The sequence below is a fragment of the Neolamprologus brichardi genome, chromosome 2 (assembly GCF_056152115.1).
Source record: "Neolamprologus brichardi isolate AB-2024 chromosome 2, ASM5615211v1, whole genome shotgun sequence".
Classification (NCBI taxonomy): Eukaryota; Metazoa; Chordata; class Actinopteri; order Cichliformes; family Cichlidae; genus Neolamprologus; species Neolamprologus brichardi.
Window position 1 is genome coordinate 1,248,894 of NC_142105.1, and position 18,854 is coordinate 1,267,747.

Sequence of the window (18,854 nt, forward strand, 5' to 3'; positions counted from 1 at the left end):
TCGTGTACGGCTGCATAAGAAAACCTATTAACCAGAAAAGATTTGTTTTATTTCAAAATGCAAAACTTTTCTTCCAGGCTGGTTTGACAGGTTGGTCGGCACCAAAGCAGGAACCAGTAAGACGGATTAGTGGATGTGTGTTTGACTGACCTGGCATAATGGCTGATAAACACCTAAGTAGGATTTGGGACATATTAGGCCTGAGCATGATTGCCTTCCCTCGCTGACCTCAGCTCCTTTTTAAAAAGGACTCTTGCAGGCAGAGTTTGGGGCCAACCTGCTATGTTATGGTGAGCTGCTCCAAATCACGAGGGGACAAAAACTGGAGGCTAGTGCAGCTGACAGAAGCTGAGAGCAGTAACCCATCTCTGTTCATGCACAGCACTGGAGTTTCTTCTCTCTTTGACATGACTGCACGTGCCCCAAGACACAACCTGTGAAAGAAACCAAAACAATCACACAACCTGCAGTGAACAAGCGCCCGGTGACCCTGGGGTGTGTAAAACTCTGACCGGAAGAAACCTTCAACAGAATCAGGCTCAGGGAGGCGTGTCCATAGTTGTGGGTGAGGATAAAGAGCAGAGAGCATATAATAGTGCACTACCTGGTGACTAGCTATGGTTATGGTTATAATACTATGAGCACATTAGCAGAGCAAAGATGGAGGATGAGCATTAATGTTTTATCGCCTCAATAAAACTGTGAGGCAGAGACAAATGCAATCATACGGCAAAGATGCTGACGATGGGCCGAACTTCACTCAAGAGCACGTCCGTGATCGTCCATCCACAGCAAGGTTCATCATATAATATACTATACAAATCCTAAACTGAGGCGTCATGTACACATTCAAATCTTAGTTGCATCTTTCTTTTCTGAACCATTTAAATATTTGGTGTCTGTTCAAACTGTGGCCTCATGAGCTACAATGCACATTAACAAAGAGGCCTGCAATAATCAAAGATTATTTTTAGGAGCTTGTTTCTATTAAATAAAAAGATACAAAACATTTCAATACCTCCAATGAATGGAGTAGGAGTTTGGACCCAGCAGTGTAAAGGACAGAGTTTACTTGCTGCTGATGGATTTACAGTCAAACTGATTTGATGTAATCTTCAAACGGACGGACAGTGTCAGAGCTGAATGCACTGAGTGATCTGGAACAAACATACAGTACAAAGCTCTGACATGCAGCAGTCACATTACAAACTAACTGTATTACTCCGGGTGCCAAAGGAAACTCATTGATCGACAGGTTGAACAGTTTTTTGTAACGTTTGTTTCTTGCAGCACAAAGTTTCTGTGGCAGTGAGCAACGACCAAAAGGCCACTTGAGGGAATTTTGTGTTGTTATGTTTCCAACTCGCCGCCATGATTCTAGCCTACGTCACAGCGTCACGTGCGCTTTTTACATCCAACACAAAAACTGCAGTCGTGGTGCTTTGATTGTACTCAGAACTCTGAAATTCTGCCTTCTGAATATGAAGATGTTTTAACAGCAGACTGCAGATGAGCTGCATACAGGGCTGGACTGGACTGTTTTGTATGTTTTTTGGAGTTTGTACGTGATTTGTCTCTAGGGTACCGTAAATATAGTTTTATTTATTCACTCCACATAAAATGTAATAAATAAATCATATAATACAAAAACCAACTATTTACATTTCAACTTTTAACTATTTAAATTTTCAGCTTTTTCCTTTTAAACAAATTTAAAGTGAAACAACACAAAACACTGCAAACCACAACACAATAAATATAAATGAAAATATGAAAACAAAAAGAAGATGCATATTCTCTGTCATATGGACCTGCATGAATAAACTTTCTGAATCCTTTATCATCTGCAACTGAATGTAGTTGTGTATGATTACTATACCTTTCTAATGTGACGTTGTTGACCCTGGCTTCGTTGGCGACCGACACATCACTACTTTGCAGTGCCTTTTGGTGCAGCTGGAGAACCACACACAGATGCAGTCAGCACACTTTCAATGAAGCAATGGTAGGAGATGATCAGCAGCTCCTTCTTCAGGTCCATATTTCAGAAAATGGAGACACTGTTGGGCCTTCTTTAAAACCTCAGAGGACTTTGAGCTCCATTTCTCTGAGTGTGTGTCTATGTGCACACCCAGGAACTTGAACTCTTTCCACGCACTCCCTGTTGATGCCGATAGGCTGCAGCTCGGACTTCCTCCTCCTGAAGTCGAGTGTGGCTTTGTTCTCAAGTTATCACATCATTGAAAAAGCACCAATGGGCAAAAAAAGAAAATTAAACTTTGAAAGGCCCCTGAAATCCTGGAGACATGTTGCTCAACACCACTTATAAAGTTACTACTAAGGGTTGTCTGCAGCACAGCAGGCAGTGCAGGTCTCCTACTTACCAGAAGGTTGGTGGTTCGACCCCTGCTCCAGTCTACACGGCAAATACACTTGAGCTGTGTGTGGAGAGAGAAAGCACCTATGCAGGAAACTCCTGGAAAAAGGTGTTTGCAGTGCTCAGGTAGAAACTGCACCACCACTCTGAAAGTCTCGCCTTCATTATTGGATGTAAAATCTACGGTGGTGGAGCACAGAGGTAAACTGTGTCCATGCAAACGTCTTCATAAGAGCTCTCATTTGAAACCGTGTTCCCTATGACAAGAACAAAGAAATGAAACACAGCGTTTTCTTTTTGTCAGGATTTATTTAACATGTGCAGTATTCACAAATATCCAACTGTAATTCGTAGGATGACGGTTCCATAACACACGGGCTGGAGATAAATAGCTGGGCCAAACCTGCAGTCTGAATGGACAAGACTAAGCTAAGAAGTGCATTGAATGTATCATAAATAATTGGCCACAGTGAATTAGTGCTTTCAGAGGAAAACATTTATGTGGTTCAGGTAACTTAGAAACCATCTTTCTGTGCTGCAGACTGCTGAAGCTTCCCTGCACAAAGGATTCAGGCTGAAGCTTCTCCTGAGCCACTTCTCCAGCTACACTCGGAAACTTTGATACTTCTTGGAAAAAAAGACTTTTAGCAGATTTTCCCTTAACGGTTGAGGGTTACTGTGGCAACCTACGGCGCCTGTGTGGTGCCCAAACCCACAGCATTTGCATAAGCAGACAGCAAATTCACTACCTGTCTAGTTTCCAGTGTGAGTCTGGCTTCAATAAGCCAGTCCTCCACCACTCTCCTGGCCTCTCCTCTCAGCTGGTTCACCAGTTTAGCTGCTAACTCCAGGTCCCCGTGCTCTAAGCAGTAGCTCGCATATGACAGAAGCTTGAAAGGATCTAAATCCTCAGAGCTCAGCTGGCTAGGTGGAGCTTCCTGCCTCTTCTCAAACAGCAGTGCAGCTTGAAGGTAGGACAAGAAATACTGATACAAGGAGTTACGAGATTCATCAATGAGAGCGACGCGGCGGGCCAGCGATCGCAAGGAGTTGAAACGGGCACGGAGAGAGGCCTCGCTGTACACGCCTCGCTGCAGGGATTTCTCTGGAAGAGCCGACGCCAGCGCCAAGGCAAAGTCGTTGTCTCGGCAGCTGTCGCGAACAGCCTGAGCGGCGTTCTCCAGAGGCACAGTGGGCACGTCGGCTTCAGCAGTCTTCAGGGAGTAACTGAGAGCCTCCACAGAGAGCCACAGCTGGTGGGCCTTACGAGCCTCGTCCTCTGCTACCACGTGGCCTGAAAAGACAAAGAGCGTTACATGACCGAGTGGAAAAGTCTGTGTGCACGTGGACATCCAGGCCCTTTGCACACCACAACCTGACTTTTAATATTACAGGAAAAAATGATCCAACTATTCCAACACATCACATGACCAACATTCATCTACACACATCATCATTCCTACATATTCCTCTACAGCACTCCAGATAACAACCTCCCCGACCAATCACTCAGTGCTATTTCTTTGCTTTTTTGGATGTGTGTCTCTTACTGTCTATAGCTTCTTCCACCCCCTTCAGTCTTGCGTAGGCTGTGTTCATGTCCAAAGTGAAGTTGTCGAGCTGTTCCTGGGTCAGCTGACGGTAGCGAGTCTCCTGTTCCAGCATCTTACTGCTCAGTACCTGAACACAACCAAAGCAAAGCTCTGAAGGGCTGAAGGATGAAATGCACACAGCGTGCAACTCGCAGGAACAGAATATGCTGCAGCAGCAGCCCGGCTCGTCTCAGGTGTCTTGGTCACGCCCCTTTTACAGGATATTAGTGAAAAAAAAGCTTAAGATATGGTAAAACACAAGCTGTCAGCTTCCCGTATACAGCAGCATGTTTATTTTATCCTACGCTACACCACAGACCGCCAACAAAGCAAAGGCCATCAAGGTGAACACAAAACAGTTTAACACGTTTACTGAAGACAAAAGGTTTGAAAATAAAGAAATGATCCAGAGCAGCGTCTTTGGTCCAGATGTCAGTAAGCTGTGGTCATAGTAGTGTTGCAGCATGAAGGAAGTAGCCCTTGTTGTAAGTGCCAAGTCCTTTCAAATGCAATTACAATGTTTCTAACAGCTCAACATTATTATTAGGTACAAGAGAAAAGATCAGTTTACTCAGAAATGAAGAACGATGCGAGAAACACGTGAGGAGAAACAAAAAGAGGGTTTTCAACCAAATACATTCATTACAATTCAAACGTAAGGTGAAACAGAGTTCGGATTCTTTGTATTAATAATAGTTTATGGCAACAAGGACATAAAGAGCTTTTACTTTGAGTCTGTTTGAGGCTACGTCCACACGTACCGGGTACTTTTTAAAACGCAGATTTTTCTATGCGTTTGCACCCTCGTCCACACGTAAACGGCGTTTTCAGTCACTGAAAACGGAGCTTTTTAAAAACTCCGGCCAGGGTGGATATTTTGAAAGCTCAGTTTTTGTATTTATGTGTGGACAGACAAACGGAGAAAACGCAGCGACAAAGGTGTGCGCCTTTTTTGACGTCACACTGTGCGCCACGTTATTGTTTCGGTGAAATGAATTTCTACAATACTGTTACTGTTAATTGTTCTCTCTGCAGTGTTTAAATGCTTACATATACACACACAGTTACTGTCCCTCCACACATACAACTCGGTTCTGCTTCTATGCCCCAGCTTTGTTTACTTTTTCCCACCGAGGCTTCTAGACTTCTGATTGGCCAACATTTCTACACGGTTAGGAATATAGCGCCACCTGCTGCTTTGGCATGTTCCTAGCAGCGTTTTCCTTCATTTCTGCCTTTACGTGTGGACGGGATTATTTTTTAAAACGAAAACGGAAAATCTCAGTTTTCAAAAATACCCGTGTACGTGTGGACGTAGCCTTGGTTTGAGACACAGTTCAAACATCATCTTCTTGACTGTTTTTACTTTTAGCATTTTGTGCCACTGTTAACATCTATTAGCAAACTTTACTCTCCTGCAGGATGTTGGTCACACAGCTGTTACCAGTGCAACCTGGTTTCAGGATTAAGTAACTTAACCAAACAGACCACGTTTTATATATTTTGTGTTTACTCTGGTTGCTATGACGCTCCAAACCTGGCACTCGGTGCTCAAAACTCAAAGCCACTGATGTCCTGTAAGGACTCATTTTGATGTGTAAGCAGACTCTGAGAGATCACCTGCTCAGCCTCAGCTTTCAGCTCGTGCTCCTGGACTTTGAGCACATCTTGGACGTGGTCTGTGTGAGCCGCTGCCTGCCGCCGAAGCTGAGTCCTCATCTCTGCCTCCATCACTTCTCTTAACTCAGCCAGCTGCGTACACACAGAGGAAATCATGACACGTTTTAGATACGCTCACATTACCTGAAAAATCAGAGCAATCTAAAGATATTTGTTCCTGCACCTTCCTCTCCTGGTCCAGCCGGGCCTCTTCTTTGACATGTTGCAGGGCAGTGTTGACAGCGCTGTCCAGAGCTTTCTGGTCCTCCAGTTTCTGTTGTTCCAACGCTGCATCAATGTGGATCTTCTCTCTGACCTTCTGCTCAGCCAGCTCTCGGTTCAACTGGTCAATGCGACGATGTGCATGGGCGATCAGAGCGTTGAGGTCGTCTGTGGACAGTTTACCAGCTAACACACAAAAACAAGTTCATACTTCTTGATCAGCACATAGTTTTGAAAGTAACTAAGAGTTACGGTGACATGCAAGAACGTGAGGTTTTGACTGTAAATGCACATTTCAAAAACCCCGTGAACGTTCAGACGGTGGATTTAGAGCCAGCAAATGTTAGCTAACAAAAGACGCACAGAGCTTAAACAACATATTAGATTATGATTAGAGTCTATTTGACGTGCCCATCACGAATGATACAGGTTATCACTGATGTTATTAGTACTGAAACACTAATCATATGTTACTGTAGCCACAGACACTGAACGTCGCTCTAAAACCTCAACATCAGCATAGAAACCTAAATATTGCTCCTCAGAGGGGAAACGTCTGTCAGACGTCACATTCTTTCACTGTACTGTCATCTATGTCAGCAACATAATGAGTGTCCTAATGCATGCTTAATAATCTGGGTAAGCAGTAGAGGTGGGAATCACCACACATCCCACGATACGATATTATTGCAATTTTTAAAAATATTTTGCGATATTCAGATTCTGTACATAAAGGTAAACTTTATCAATATTCATTTTCTCTAATATCAAAGTCTCACACTCAGTCTTTCTCTCATTTCAGTTTGATTGTTGACAAACTGAACGGTTTGTATTACAGTCTAGTCCAACTTAACTGAATCAACCATCTGGTACAATTATAGCTATTCTGAACTATGCAGTTTATGAAAACTATGCAGCCCCTTCAGCAACTGAAGAATTTGAAAGTAAATTAAAACAAAATATAATTTTACATTAAATAAAAAAGTTTTAAACTTAATTAAAATAAAACATGTCTTAAATTAAAATAAGTAAACTGTCATGTTTATTAAACACATTTGGACAGTGAAGGAATGTCAGGATTCTTGCTCAGAAAAAGGATCAACATGCTCTGAAGTCAGAGCACAAAAACCTTTTTGTAACAAAGTATCGATTTCTGCTGTCCCTGTATCCATACATTATTAGCAAACAAAATATCACCATGCTACACAGTATCCATTTTCCCCCCACCCCTAGTAAGTAAATCCCAGAAAGCTGATCCTGTTCTTCAGGACATGCCTCGCTCTCTGTTTATTATCATACCAGCTGGGAGAAGGTGAAGGCGGCTGCGTGAAAGAAAGCTTCAGCCACACAAACAACCACATAATAACACGACTAACAACACTGGGAGGAACAGATGCATTGTGCTGATGTTAGAGACCTGGCTTTATTCATCCATCCCAGACACCAGCTATGGAGCTAGCAGGCTACACCGTAACATCTCTGTGGTCAGAGGCCTGAGGCTGCACATGCACGTCGACCATCTGGGAATCGAGCAGGTGCTTAAAAGGTACATCTGTCACCAGCTTACAATGTTGTGATTGCAGCCAACTCTCTGTGAATCGTACTCATGGCCATTCATCACGACACATGACAGTTTCCATATTAACACTTATGAAACTGACCTCAGGGCCATCGTTAGTCCGATTAGCGACCAATGAAAACACAACGTCCAGCTGAACAAATCAAATCAAACTTTGTGTTTGAGTGTGTATGCGCTTACTGAGCCCTTTCCAGTTGGCCTGGATCTCTGGAGTGAGACTGCTGACTTCCCTTTGAAACTGTCGTTTGGCTTCGTTAACCAGTTCACTGTACTGGGAGACGATCTTAGCCTCTGACTCTGCAGACTGAACCTTTAGTTGGTAACATTTGTTACCAGAAGAATAGAGATGTGAATAGAAAAGGACGAGTTAATAATCATGACAGTGGTGAAGCTAACACAGCAACACGTTAACTGCACATAGTGCTGCTCACTAGAGTTTAATAGGTCATACACATGCTCAGAGGCTGTGGGTAAATGATAATCATATTTCTGATGACAGAAAAGGAAACATTTTATCGATACTCGCAGCTCGCAGGCAGCAACATTTGTAAGGAAATGAGGAAAATCAAAGGCATTTTGTATCCTTGTTTTAAAATAAGTGTATCTACTGAAACAAGGCGCTGATGCAGTATTATATCCAGTCATATCTCAGCATAGAAGTAGCCTACGTAGTGCTCCCATCACATGGACCGGAGCTGCAAATATAGCTGCTGGGTTGAGTCACCTCCTTTTACAAAGCACTGTGCTTTGATGCTAAGGTAGCTCTTATGTTTGGTACTGGCCAACGGAGGCTAACGTGCTGCTGTCACTTTCAGACAGTTTACAGTTGAGAGGTGCAAATGTGAACTTGAGCCTCAGAAAGGAAGCAAACAGGTCACTTTAAGAGTAATCGACTGTAGTCGTAACTTTACCTTCATGACCATTTTGTCCAAGTCCACAACCATGTTATGGAGATTCTCCTCTGCTGCTAAAACCAGCGGGCGAACAGAGGATATCTTCAGCCCTTTGGACTCGTCAATCACTGACCTGAGACTGTCCAAGGACTCGCTGCGAGGAAAGAGATGTGCAAAGTGTAACTATAACGTTTCCTTGCTGATACGGAAGACTGCCAAAATAACTGAATTAGGCTGAGATGCACTCATCACACCCCTGAAAGCTGAGTGATTATTACATCTTTCAGATTAACCGTGTGCCACACTGGTCATCAGAATTAAAGAAACACTTTTACTCTAAGCAGAAGAAATCATATTTAAAGAAAGAACATTTATGATTTTCAAGCTAAGTGGAAAAGAAGGAGAATTCTTCTTCACACACATTCAAGTTTGTAATAAGTATGTGTGTGTGTGTTTGTGTTACTTGGCTTTCGACAGAGCAGCTCTGGCATCGTTCAAAGCCGTGGTTCTATCAGCAAGAGCAGCTTCCAGGTCCTTCCACTGGTTTGACTTCTCCTCAGGAAGAACCTAAGTTTAAGAAGAACTTCAGTAACTGCAAAACAGCGACGCTTCCCATTCAGTGTGCCGTGGCTTAAACTAATACAGTGCTGTGGTGGGTGGACCACACAGGCCACAGCAAGCAATGTATCTGATTAAAAACAAGAGTACACAGGTCTTCAGTGACAGCGCTGCTGTGAGACGATGCAGACGAGTCCAGTGGGCTGCAGGACATGTGGGCTTGAGGCAAAGATGGAGTCCTGCCTCATTCATCAGCCTTGATGGAGCGTTTGCAGGTGTGAGCTGAGGAGGTCAAATAAATACATAGAAACATTCATGTGGAATTAAGATACTTATTCGCAACAGTATCCATCAGACAGGCAGGCGCACACACAGCTCCACCCTCAGCTGTAGTAACACTGAACAAAACTTTACTGGCATCAGATTCTATTTAGCAGTTATTATAAATGTGACCAGCGCACACGTTACCATTAGTCATCTAATGTAAGGTAATCCTATTACTTTGTTACTCTATTGAAGTAGGTATGTGTACTTTACTTGAGTATTTAATGTTTACTTTTACTCCCTACATTTTGAAATAAATATCTGAGCTCTAAACTCTTTAGATTTACAAACAGACTCATCTACAGTTTATACTCCGAGGTTAGTGGAAGCGTGCAGGTATCTGTGCTACAGAGAAGGAAGCATCAAGTGTGCAAGTGCTCCCTGCATTAGTGTAAATGACCTCATTAATATTTGGTAAAGTGTTTTGTAAACTTATGAGTGACTATTATATTGTTGGAGTGAATGCTTTTATTCTGAAAGTCACAGAGCGACAAGGTGCCGTAACTCAAGTGGCGTAAACCATATAGCAGAAGCACGAGTTTTAATGCACAGAGAGAAGGTGTGCTCTATGGTTAATGGACGGGAATGGAAAAAGAACGGCTATTAAGGTGCAACACTGAGTTGAAAGCAGTTTCTTAGCACCTGGTTGATGAGGGAACAAGGTTTGTAACAAAGTTGGTCCTGTAGATATGTATTTTGTTGTTTTACGGAGCATATAGCTGCTGACCGCTACTAAGCATAAAGGCTAAGTTTTCACCCACTAGAGGGTGCTAACGTACCTCGTCATGTTTAGGCAGCGATGCAACGATTTCACTGTTATATGCAATAATTTACAAGTTTTAGTGTTATTTGTTATGTAAGGTAAAAAAAATTAATTTGTGATTAATGAATAAGTCAAAAGGTTAAAGGTAACACATTGTTTGATTTACTAATAGTCTTTTATTCTGTATGTTGTTGCTCTTACGGTGTGTTCACATACACGGCTGTTTAATAAAAGGATTGTGAACCATCAGTTTGAGAGACCATCTTTTCAACCAGGGATGCTACAATTAGTGGTTAGATCTCTCCCGACAAGAGTTACAGAAACCAAACAGACTAAACCAGAGCTGTGAAACATTAAAGAGCTGTGCCCAGAGACTCTACTGTACTCTACTGAAAACAATCTGAACATCACAGGCTTCCTTCAGCCACACGGTCACTCTCCCTCCAGCCTGCGGCCTTTGGCTCAGATTCAGTCCATCACAGATGGTCCATTTACAAAAATACTGACGCCCCCCCTCAGCTCCCAGCAGACTGACCTACTGTATGAAAACCCCGGGGGACTTCCTTCTCGAGTTAACTCATTCACCTCAGAACAAAGACTAAGTTCAAGGACTCAAACCCGTCGCAGGTTTTCAGTAGATGGACCTACGGTATCCAACGCCGCCTTCAGGCTGAGGGGTAAAAAAGGCCCTAAAGTGCACGATGGCCTGTTTTGGTTTTCCAGAAGTACAATCACTGATTTGTACTTCATATTACATTTGGAGTACCAGCTGAGCACAGCCTCCATTTGCTGGGGGTATTAAACATAAACGTTGGCACATGCCTTCCTTATGAAGTGCTTGCTGTTTACCTCTGCTTCCATAGCCTCCTTCAGTTTGTCTGTGTGCTGCATGATAGCCTGCAGGGCTGCTTCTTGCGCTCCTATGGCCTGCAGAGTAGCTTTGGCTGAGCTCGCCAGTGAGTCTTCAAGACTGGCTGATACGGCTGTAAAGCAATCACACAGGAAGACGGAGACGATACATTTACTGTCTATGAAATTACACACGTCATTATTCACGTGGTCAGTATGCAACGACGTCACTCTTTGTGCGTTTGTGTGTTGTTGTCATCCTACATGCTGAAATATCCTGTTCCTCCTGTTCTTGTTGAGCAAGTCGAGCAGCCACTTCTTCTACTGGACGCTCTTTCATTGGTTCTGTGGGTGCAGGATGGACCGCTGTCGCCTCCTTGTGTTCATGGCACTCGCTGCACTCTTTGAGAGAAAACACAAACACAGACCTAAAACAACCCCAGTAATCCTCGAGACTGCTGGACTTTCAGCCATGAAAGAACATGAAGTGTTATTGTTGTATGTTCACACCACAAATGAAGTTTTTGCAAAATCTTTGCAAATGTAGACGCCTCAGTGACGTTAAAAACATTTCAACTTTGGTGCAGATTTGCTTCATATTCTGTCTCCGGCATTAAATGAAAACTACCATAACTACTTACTCAACCTGGGCTATTGCACAAGTTAACTAGTCTGCATCCATGTTTCACACAACATGGAGAACTCACGGAGACCAGCAGGTCAAACCTTCTTGCTGTGAGGTGAAAATGCTAATCACTACCATCATCCTGACCAACATAATAATCATATGTGCTGCATTTTGCAATGACTATTATTTTGTTTGTTTCAACATTATGAATTTAATCGTGAACGTCTACAGATGCACAACAGAAAGCATCCTCTATTGTGGAAGCATGTATACTGTAAACAGAATTGGTCCTAGCACTGAACCCTGTGGAACTCCATAATTAACCTCAGTGTGTGAAGAGGACTCTCCATTTACATGCACAAATTGGAGTCTATTAGATAGATATGATACAAACCACTGCAGCACAGTACCTGTAATACCTACAGCATGTTCTAATCGCTCTAACAGGATATTATGGTCAACAGTATCGAATGCTGCACTGAGGTCTAGCAGGACAAGCACAGAGATGAGTCCACTGTCAGAGGCCAGAAGAAGATCATTTGTAACCTTCACTAAAGCTGTTTCTGTGCTGTGATGAACTCTGAAACCTGACTGAAACTCTTCAAATAAACCATTCCTCTGCAGATGATCTGTTAGCTGTTTGACAACTACTCTTTCAAGGATTTTTGATATGAAAGGAAGGTTGGAGATTGGCCTATAATTAGCTAAGACTGCTGGGTCTAGAGATGGCTTTTTGAGTAAAGGTTTAACTGCAGCCACCTTGAAGGCCTGTGGTACATAGCCGATTATTAGAGATAGGTTGATCATATATAAGATCGAAGAATTAATCAATGGCAGGACTTCTTTGAGCAGTTTTGTAGGAATGGGGTCTAAAAGACACGTTGATGGTTTGGAGGAAGTAATTATTGACGTTAACTCAGAAAGATCGATTGGAAAGAAAGAGTCTAACTTAACATCAATGGAACTACAAGTAGCTGTAGATAATATTACATCTGTGGGATGATTATTGGTAATTTTTTCTCTAATGATAAAAATTTTATTTGTGAAGAAGTTCATGAAGTCATCACTAGTTAACGTTAAAGGGATGGTTGGCTCAAAAGAGCTCTGACTTTTTGTCAGCCTGGCTACAGTGCTGAAGAGAAACCTGGGGTTGTTCTTATTTTCTTCAATCAGTGATGAGTAGTAAGCTGTTCTGGCTTTGCGGAGGGCTTTCTTATAAAGCAGCAAACTATTTCTCCAGGCTAAATGATGATCCTCTAAATTTGTGACACGCCATTTCCTCTCCAGATTACGAGTCATCTGCTTTAGGCTACGTGTTTGAGAATTATACCACGGGGTCAGGTACTTCTGATTAGAGACCTTAGTTTTCACTGGAGCTACAGTATCCAGAGTCGTACGTAGTGAGGAGGTGAAATTATTAACAAGATAATCGACCTCTGTTGGGGTAGCGTTCAGATAGCTGCTCTGCTCTGTGTTGGTACAGGGCATTGACGATGATAACAGTGGCTGGATTATATTCTTAAACTTAGTTACAGCGCTTTCAGAAAGACGTCTACTGTGATGAAGTTACAGGTTACATGTATTACAAGAGTCGTTATTACTAAAGGAAGCCGAGGAGTAACTCAACACCTGAGCAGGAAAGTGCAGGAGAGAAAGGTCGGTCGGCTACACACTTTGGATAAAGCACGTAAAGATAACATATCAATATTTAATTCAATTGGCTAAAACACTGCTGTGCTTGTAACAGGAACAGGAAGTGATACTCTACTGCACAGAGCGCCAACACCAAGCCAGAGCTCCACCCACAGGAGAGGATTTAATCGTATATGCCATGTGCCCACTGTGGATTTGTCTGTGGTTTAGATACTCGCTCTTCTAAGCTGCCGCCCAGAGTTTTGCTTTGTGACTGCATAATGACGATAAAGAAGGACGTGCAGTGGTTAGCACTGTAGCCTCACAGCAAGGTCCTGTTTCAGTGAAGATACCTTTGACTGCTGCTGCCTCTGTGTCACATGGAGCAGGGACTGATGGGACCTCACTGATGGCTGAGATGATATGAGTCGCCTCTGCTGAGGCCTCTGAATGGGACACAAATACAGAAGGCAAGAGCAGTTCAGGAGCTTCCACGTGTGTCACATGCACAAAACCACTCATACACGTAGTAAAGACCATCCATCTACTGGTTTCATCATCACTTCAGCTTCAACTACAGCGAGGTGGTGTTTATTGCTTTAAAGCTATCAAAGATACAATGGCTGCTACGAACTAAGAAGCCTAATAGCAGTGCACAATGAAATTTCACACGGGAGCAACAACAGGAGAGTAGAGAAGACAGCTTACCCTGACAGGCTTCTGCTGGGGCTAAACAACAGAGCGCACATTTACAAACATCTCAAAGAAGAACGGGTGGAGCAGCTAACAAAGCACACCGCCCCCCAGAGTGGAGAGTTTGCATCAGCAGATATTAAATGTCGGCTTGTTCTCGTCCCAGAGACGTTTACAAGTGAGGCTGATGTGAATGAACTTGAATTAAAATAATATTAACTTTATAATGTAAATAATGATATTATGGCTGATGATCAGGCTGACTCTGGTGCTGCACGTGAACACGTTCATGAAACAACTGTTTGAACACCATCACAGTGGATTTTAAATCAAACTGTGAAGATGAGACTGACGTGACTTTGTATGACTGACAGCTGTTTTCAGAAAAGATCCGTCGCTGCCTTTAATGTAGAATCCACGGACGCCACAAAACGCCACCTTTGGTTTTGCAACTGAAAGCGTGCAAGAGTCAGGTGACCAACTTTACACCATCACAGCTTCATGGTGCTATTTCAATCAGCAGTTACAATGTCAGCAAAAACCGGTGACCTGGTACAGCACATTCATTTACATACATTATGAGGCGTCTCTATTTTCTTGCACGCTCAGTCGTCCAAGTAAAGAAATGGCAGAAAGGTGATTGTGTTCATGTGGACGCAGCATCTTCAGTGTGTTAAAGTGGGTAAAATGCTCTCCCACTACATTCTGACAGTCTACCTCTTCCATATGTTCTTGAATTTAATAAATGTTGCACAGGCTGTCCCCTAACCAAGGAAGGACTTTTGCGATTACCCACTTTAACCCCTCTGTTCTGCAGGCTTCTCAGAGTCGCTGCAAGTGCATTTCTTCTTTTAAAGAATTTACCAGATTACTGACTGGCCTCTCCTGCGGTTGTTGCCAGCTCTCTCAAACATCTATGTTGGGTTTTCAGCGTAACGCTGGCCTCACTCACTGTACCAACATCACTTACTGCAAATTCCAGAAAAACAAACCAAATACAAGTCCAACTGGACTTCATCTATTTCATTTGTAATGGAGTCCTTTAGGGCTGCACGATTAATCATTAGAAAATCGCGATCTCGATTCATACTTATGTGCGATCTCATTTCCAAATGACAACGATTAAAAAAAAAAAAAAAAAAAAAAGATGACGATTGTGCCGCATTTTGATCCGGGACGTAATCTGCATGAAAACAAGCGCTCACTCTTCCTGCTCAACAAATGACGAGGGCGGAGCTTATACCACGTGATACAGAAGCTGGCTGCTAAAATTAGCAGGAAAAAACAACGGAGAGCGCGTCAGAGATGACGAGGAAGTGACCGGAGAAAATCCGTCCCGGTCAACCACCCAAACATCAATAACGGGAACCTTATACAGTGCTTCCCTATACCCGTCGAACCGCAGGCACAAAGAAATCACGGAGGCTATCACTTATCACCTGACCAAAGATATGGCTCCATCAACACTGTGCAAAACGAGGGATTTAGGAGAATGATCAACACCCTAGACAAACGCTACACAGTGCCGTCCCACAACTATTTTTCTATTGTTGCTCTACCTGCTCTATACACGCAGTGTCGAGCAACGGTGGAGACGCAATTTCAAGCAGTACAACATTTTGCAGCAACGACAAAACGTGAGACATTTGTTGTTTTTATGTTTATTTATTGTTTTTATGTTCAGTCTCAACTGTTATGAAGTTGATGTGCAGTTAATAAGTGCAATAAATATTTATACTGGAAAAGAAAATCGTGAGAGAATCGTGATCTCAATTCTAAGCAAAGAAATCGTGATTCTCATTTTATGCAAAATCGTGCAGCCCTACAGTCCTTACAAAATGTGTCTCTGAAAGTGGTTTATTAGATATACAAGTGTCTATAATGAATAAGTCAATAATCCAATACTAGTGTTAGAATCCTTGAAATGAAGCTGCGCTGTAATCACATCTTGGCTGAGTTCAAACCCACTGTGGTGGTGTTTGTGTACAAATACAACAGCCCCTTCCTGTCACTGCACAGATGCAATGAAACTGTGGGCGCTCCACCCGACTACTGTGGAAGAACAAAACGGAAACAGAAATAAAGCTGATAAAACCACGCTGTATCAGAGCACGTGATAAAAGATGGCAACATGAAGCCATGAGTTATGATGACAGTGGGTGCCACACTTACCCTCTAGGCTCTGTGCAGGCTGACTGGGGGCAGGGCTGGAGTCTTTGACTGGACCCTCGGCGCCCTCCTTCTTCGCCGACTTCTTCACTTGTTTTTCTATCATAGAGGGCGGCTGCGCCAACTCCACCTTAACAGCAACCGTTTAAATCGACGCATACGTTATTACAGTGTGGTTATAAAAATATGTTTGTTCTTTCTATACAAATATTTATATTGTAATGTATTGAAGTTTATTAGCTGATATTCTGAGTCGAATTTTAACAGACACACACTGGAAAGGTGGAGGTATGGGGGTGGAGGTATGGGGGTGGAGGTATGGGCCATTGTAACGTACAGTAAATCCTCCTTAAACCATCAGAGACCAGATGCTCACAAATGGAGAGCCAGTAAAAGAAAAAAATGTTCGACTTCAATTCTTCTGAACTGACGGTGAAATACAAACAAACTTTGTGTCCTGTAACTGTGACTGGGATGAGCATCGTACCCGTTTCTTTATGGGGAGGCCAGGATCTTGGGCAGCAGGTCCCAAAGCCAAACCCAGCAGCCAGTCTGAGTACGGGACGTTCTTCTCAACCGCTGCTCTGAACTTCTGGTCCCATTTGGCATAGAGTACGGTCCCTCCAATGCCACCACTTACTGTCAACAAGCCAGCAACAACCACTTTGGAAGCACTACTGAAATGAAAAAGGACAAGCAGACATGAATGAATGGACAGTCTCGCTAACGGCCTTTGAGAAGGGACGCTGCACTCTGTGTCCTAGTTCAGCCGACTTGCACATAGTGATCTCAGGATTTTGGTGGCAGGCACAGCACATGTCGCATCTATGTGAGAGGCCCTTAAGAAGACAGCTGAAGCTCATGTGCTAGTCCTAAACAACTCATTAGTGTACTGGGTGTGTTGGTGTGTTACCTGCCCTCTCCTGCGGTGTAGTGCCGACACTGCTGCAGACTGGTAAGAGGGATTCTCCTGTAGTTCTTCTGGAAAGTGGTGAGGAAAGCGTGGCAGTGAAAAGAAATCCACGTCACACAGATCCAGGGCACACATTTACAGCAAGGACAGAGCAACAAATTTCAGTGCAAGCAACAGACTACACAATGTCCTTATCGTCATATAAAAGAGTGGGGAATTAGGTGCAGAGATGCTGTTCTTAAGGTAAAAACAGACTTTGTGCAATTTTAACAAGCCTGAAAATCAGTACTTTGAACACCTTTACTCTTCAAAACAGCCTGAGCACTCTGAGCCATGCTTTCATGTAATTACATTAAATAGCCTTCAGAAACAGAGGTTTCATTCTCTGTCAGGACGAGGCCACGCTGCTTGGATGGACACGGGTTAGTTTCAGGACAGCTTCATCAAGTGAATTTTTCAGTGGGAAGGTGGCAGACAAGAAACCAGTGATTAAGAGGAGAAACAGACGGGGGTGCGGTGTGCCAACATAAACAAGGACTGGACTGAAGCAGCGCAGAGCGCAGTCACAGGAACAGATACTGCGCAGAGCAGCCGAGCTGGAAGGGCAGAGGCGCAGGACTATACTGACAGGTCGATCACAACCAGATTTCAATTTTAAATTTCATGATATTCATGTCACACACGAGCTCGCCCATTTAACTGTAGCGTAAGTAATATATGGATTTTTTTCTTAAGTAATAAGTTTAGCACAGTTTTTCACTTGCTGTTAAATCATAAAAATAATTAATCTAACGTGATTAAATCTAAACAATAATAAGCAAAACTGTTGATTTACCATTTAAAACGGATCAGCAAATGAAGTACAAAGCATGGTTTCTGAGCAGGAAACTGCACTCTTATTTTGTAAATACAGATTCAGGTACATGGCAAACAAATCCGAGCTGAGTCCGGTAGAGACGAACATGTTTCCGTGTCAGCTGGAAAGAAGAGCCGAGGCTCAATAAAGCATCTGTGCAACAGTGTGATGCTGTAGACCAGGGATGTCAAACTTATCCCGGTCCACTTTAACAGGTGAACGCCACCTTTCTGTCACTGTACAGAAGTCTAGCTGCACACTTAATCCCAGAAACAGAACATAAAGTTTTCGAGAGCGCACATCATGCGTTAGTATTTGGCGAAGACAACCTGCAGCGTTTGTTCTGATTCACTATAAATACCAAGTCTACGTGCAAACGCGTTTTAAAGGCTAGTGCCGCTAGTAGCATACAATACTGCTCCGGTTAGCTGTTATCAAACCTGTGGCCGATAAAAGGTTAAACAGACAAGTTTTGGTTTTTGCCATGATAACCTCTCCGCTCAAACTTAGCCAAACTCGTTAGCTTGGTTATGCTTAAAACGCCATTATCCATCTGTCACCGGAAGAAACCCGGCTAACATTAGCATGCTGCGCTGTTCTCTCTGACAGCTTCCACAACCAACTGCATGGCTCCAAACACAGCGCTCGACAGCACCGAAGAGTTAACAGCCCGAACGAGTAAATTCACTGTGGCACCTTGAAGCAGGCTCTGGGTCACTGAATGACAACACGCTAACGTTAGCCCGCGGCTGGGGAGCAGGCAGCAGGCTTACCCGGGCGGTAGCATTAGCCCCTCTCAGACACGCTCTCAGCATGGTCGTCTCCTACTTTGGTTTCTGAGTTCCTAAATAAGTCAACCTGCACAGAAACAGATAATTTCTTTGCTGCTCTTCTTCGCCTTCTCACGCGCTCTTCTTCTCCTCAGTACTTTGCGTGGATTAAACGTTTAAGTGCACAACAGCGCCCCCTTATGTTGTTCCCGTCATTCTTCCATCTTTTTTGGCACACAAATCAGTTTGTCCACCTTCGTCCAAGCCTCGATCAGTGACATAATTCAGACAGATGATCCTTATTTTTTCCCAGCGCTCCTAAACTAAGCAGATTGTCACCAGTGCCGAGTAGTTCTGGTTATCTATACTCTCTAGCA

General features: G+C 43.3%; 1 protein-coding gene across 2 annotated transcripts; it reads right to left on the reverse strand.

Annotated features, from left to right (window-relative positions):
- Positions 1 to 2,666: 2,666 nt before the first annotated feature.
- Positions 2,667 to 18,635, reverse strand: immt (inner membrane protein, mitochondrial (mitofilin)). Of its 2 annotated transcripts, XM_087845666.1 has the most exons (14): positions 18,481 to 18,635; positions 16,852 to 16,919; positions 16,426 to 16,615; positions 15,942 to 16,068; positions 13,430 to 13,522; positions 11,081 to 11,218; positions 10,817 to 10,950; positions 8,786 to 8,889; positions 8,341 to 8,476; positions 7,610 to 7,739; positions 5,813 to 6,036; positions 5,590 to 5,721; positions 3,928 to 4,057; positions 2,667 to 3,671 (listed from the first exon to the last, which is right to left on the reverse strand). In XM_087845666.1, exons 1-14 carry the CDS (start codon positions 18,520 to 18,522, stop codon positions 3,064 to 3,066), a joined length of 2,256 nt encoding a protein of 751 aa, XP_087701792.1. In that variant the 5' UTR covers positions 18,523 to 18,635; the 3' UTR covers positions 2,667 to 3,063. The 2 variants fall into 2 exon arrangements, with proteins under 2 accessions (XP_087701792.1, XP_087701796.1); XM_087845670.1 differs by lacking the exon at positions 13,430 to 13,522.
- Between the last annotated feature and the right edge of the window lie 219 nt (positions 18,636 to 18,854).

Coding starts and splice junctions, on each gene's coding strand:
- immt (XM_087845666.1), bottom strand. CDS start 18,522: ATGCTGAGAGCGTGTCTGAGAGGGGCTAATGCTACCGCCCGG. Junction 13,523..15,941: donor GCCTGCACAGAGCCTAGAGG/GTAAGTGTGGCA, acceptor TGTCCCATTCAG/AGGCCTCAGCAGAGGCGACT. Junction 5,722..5,812: donor GGCTGGACCAGGAGAGGAAG/GTGCAGGAACAA, acceptor GTGTGTACGCAG/CTGGCTGAGTTAAGAGAAGT.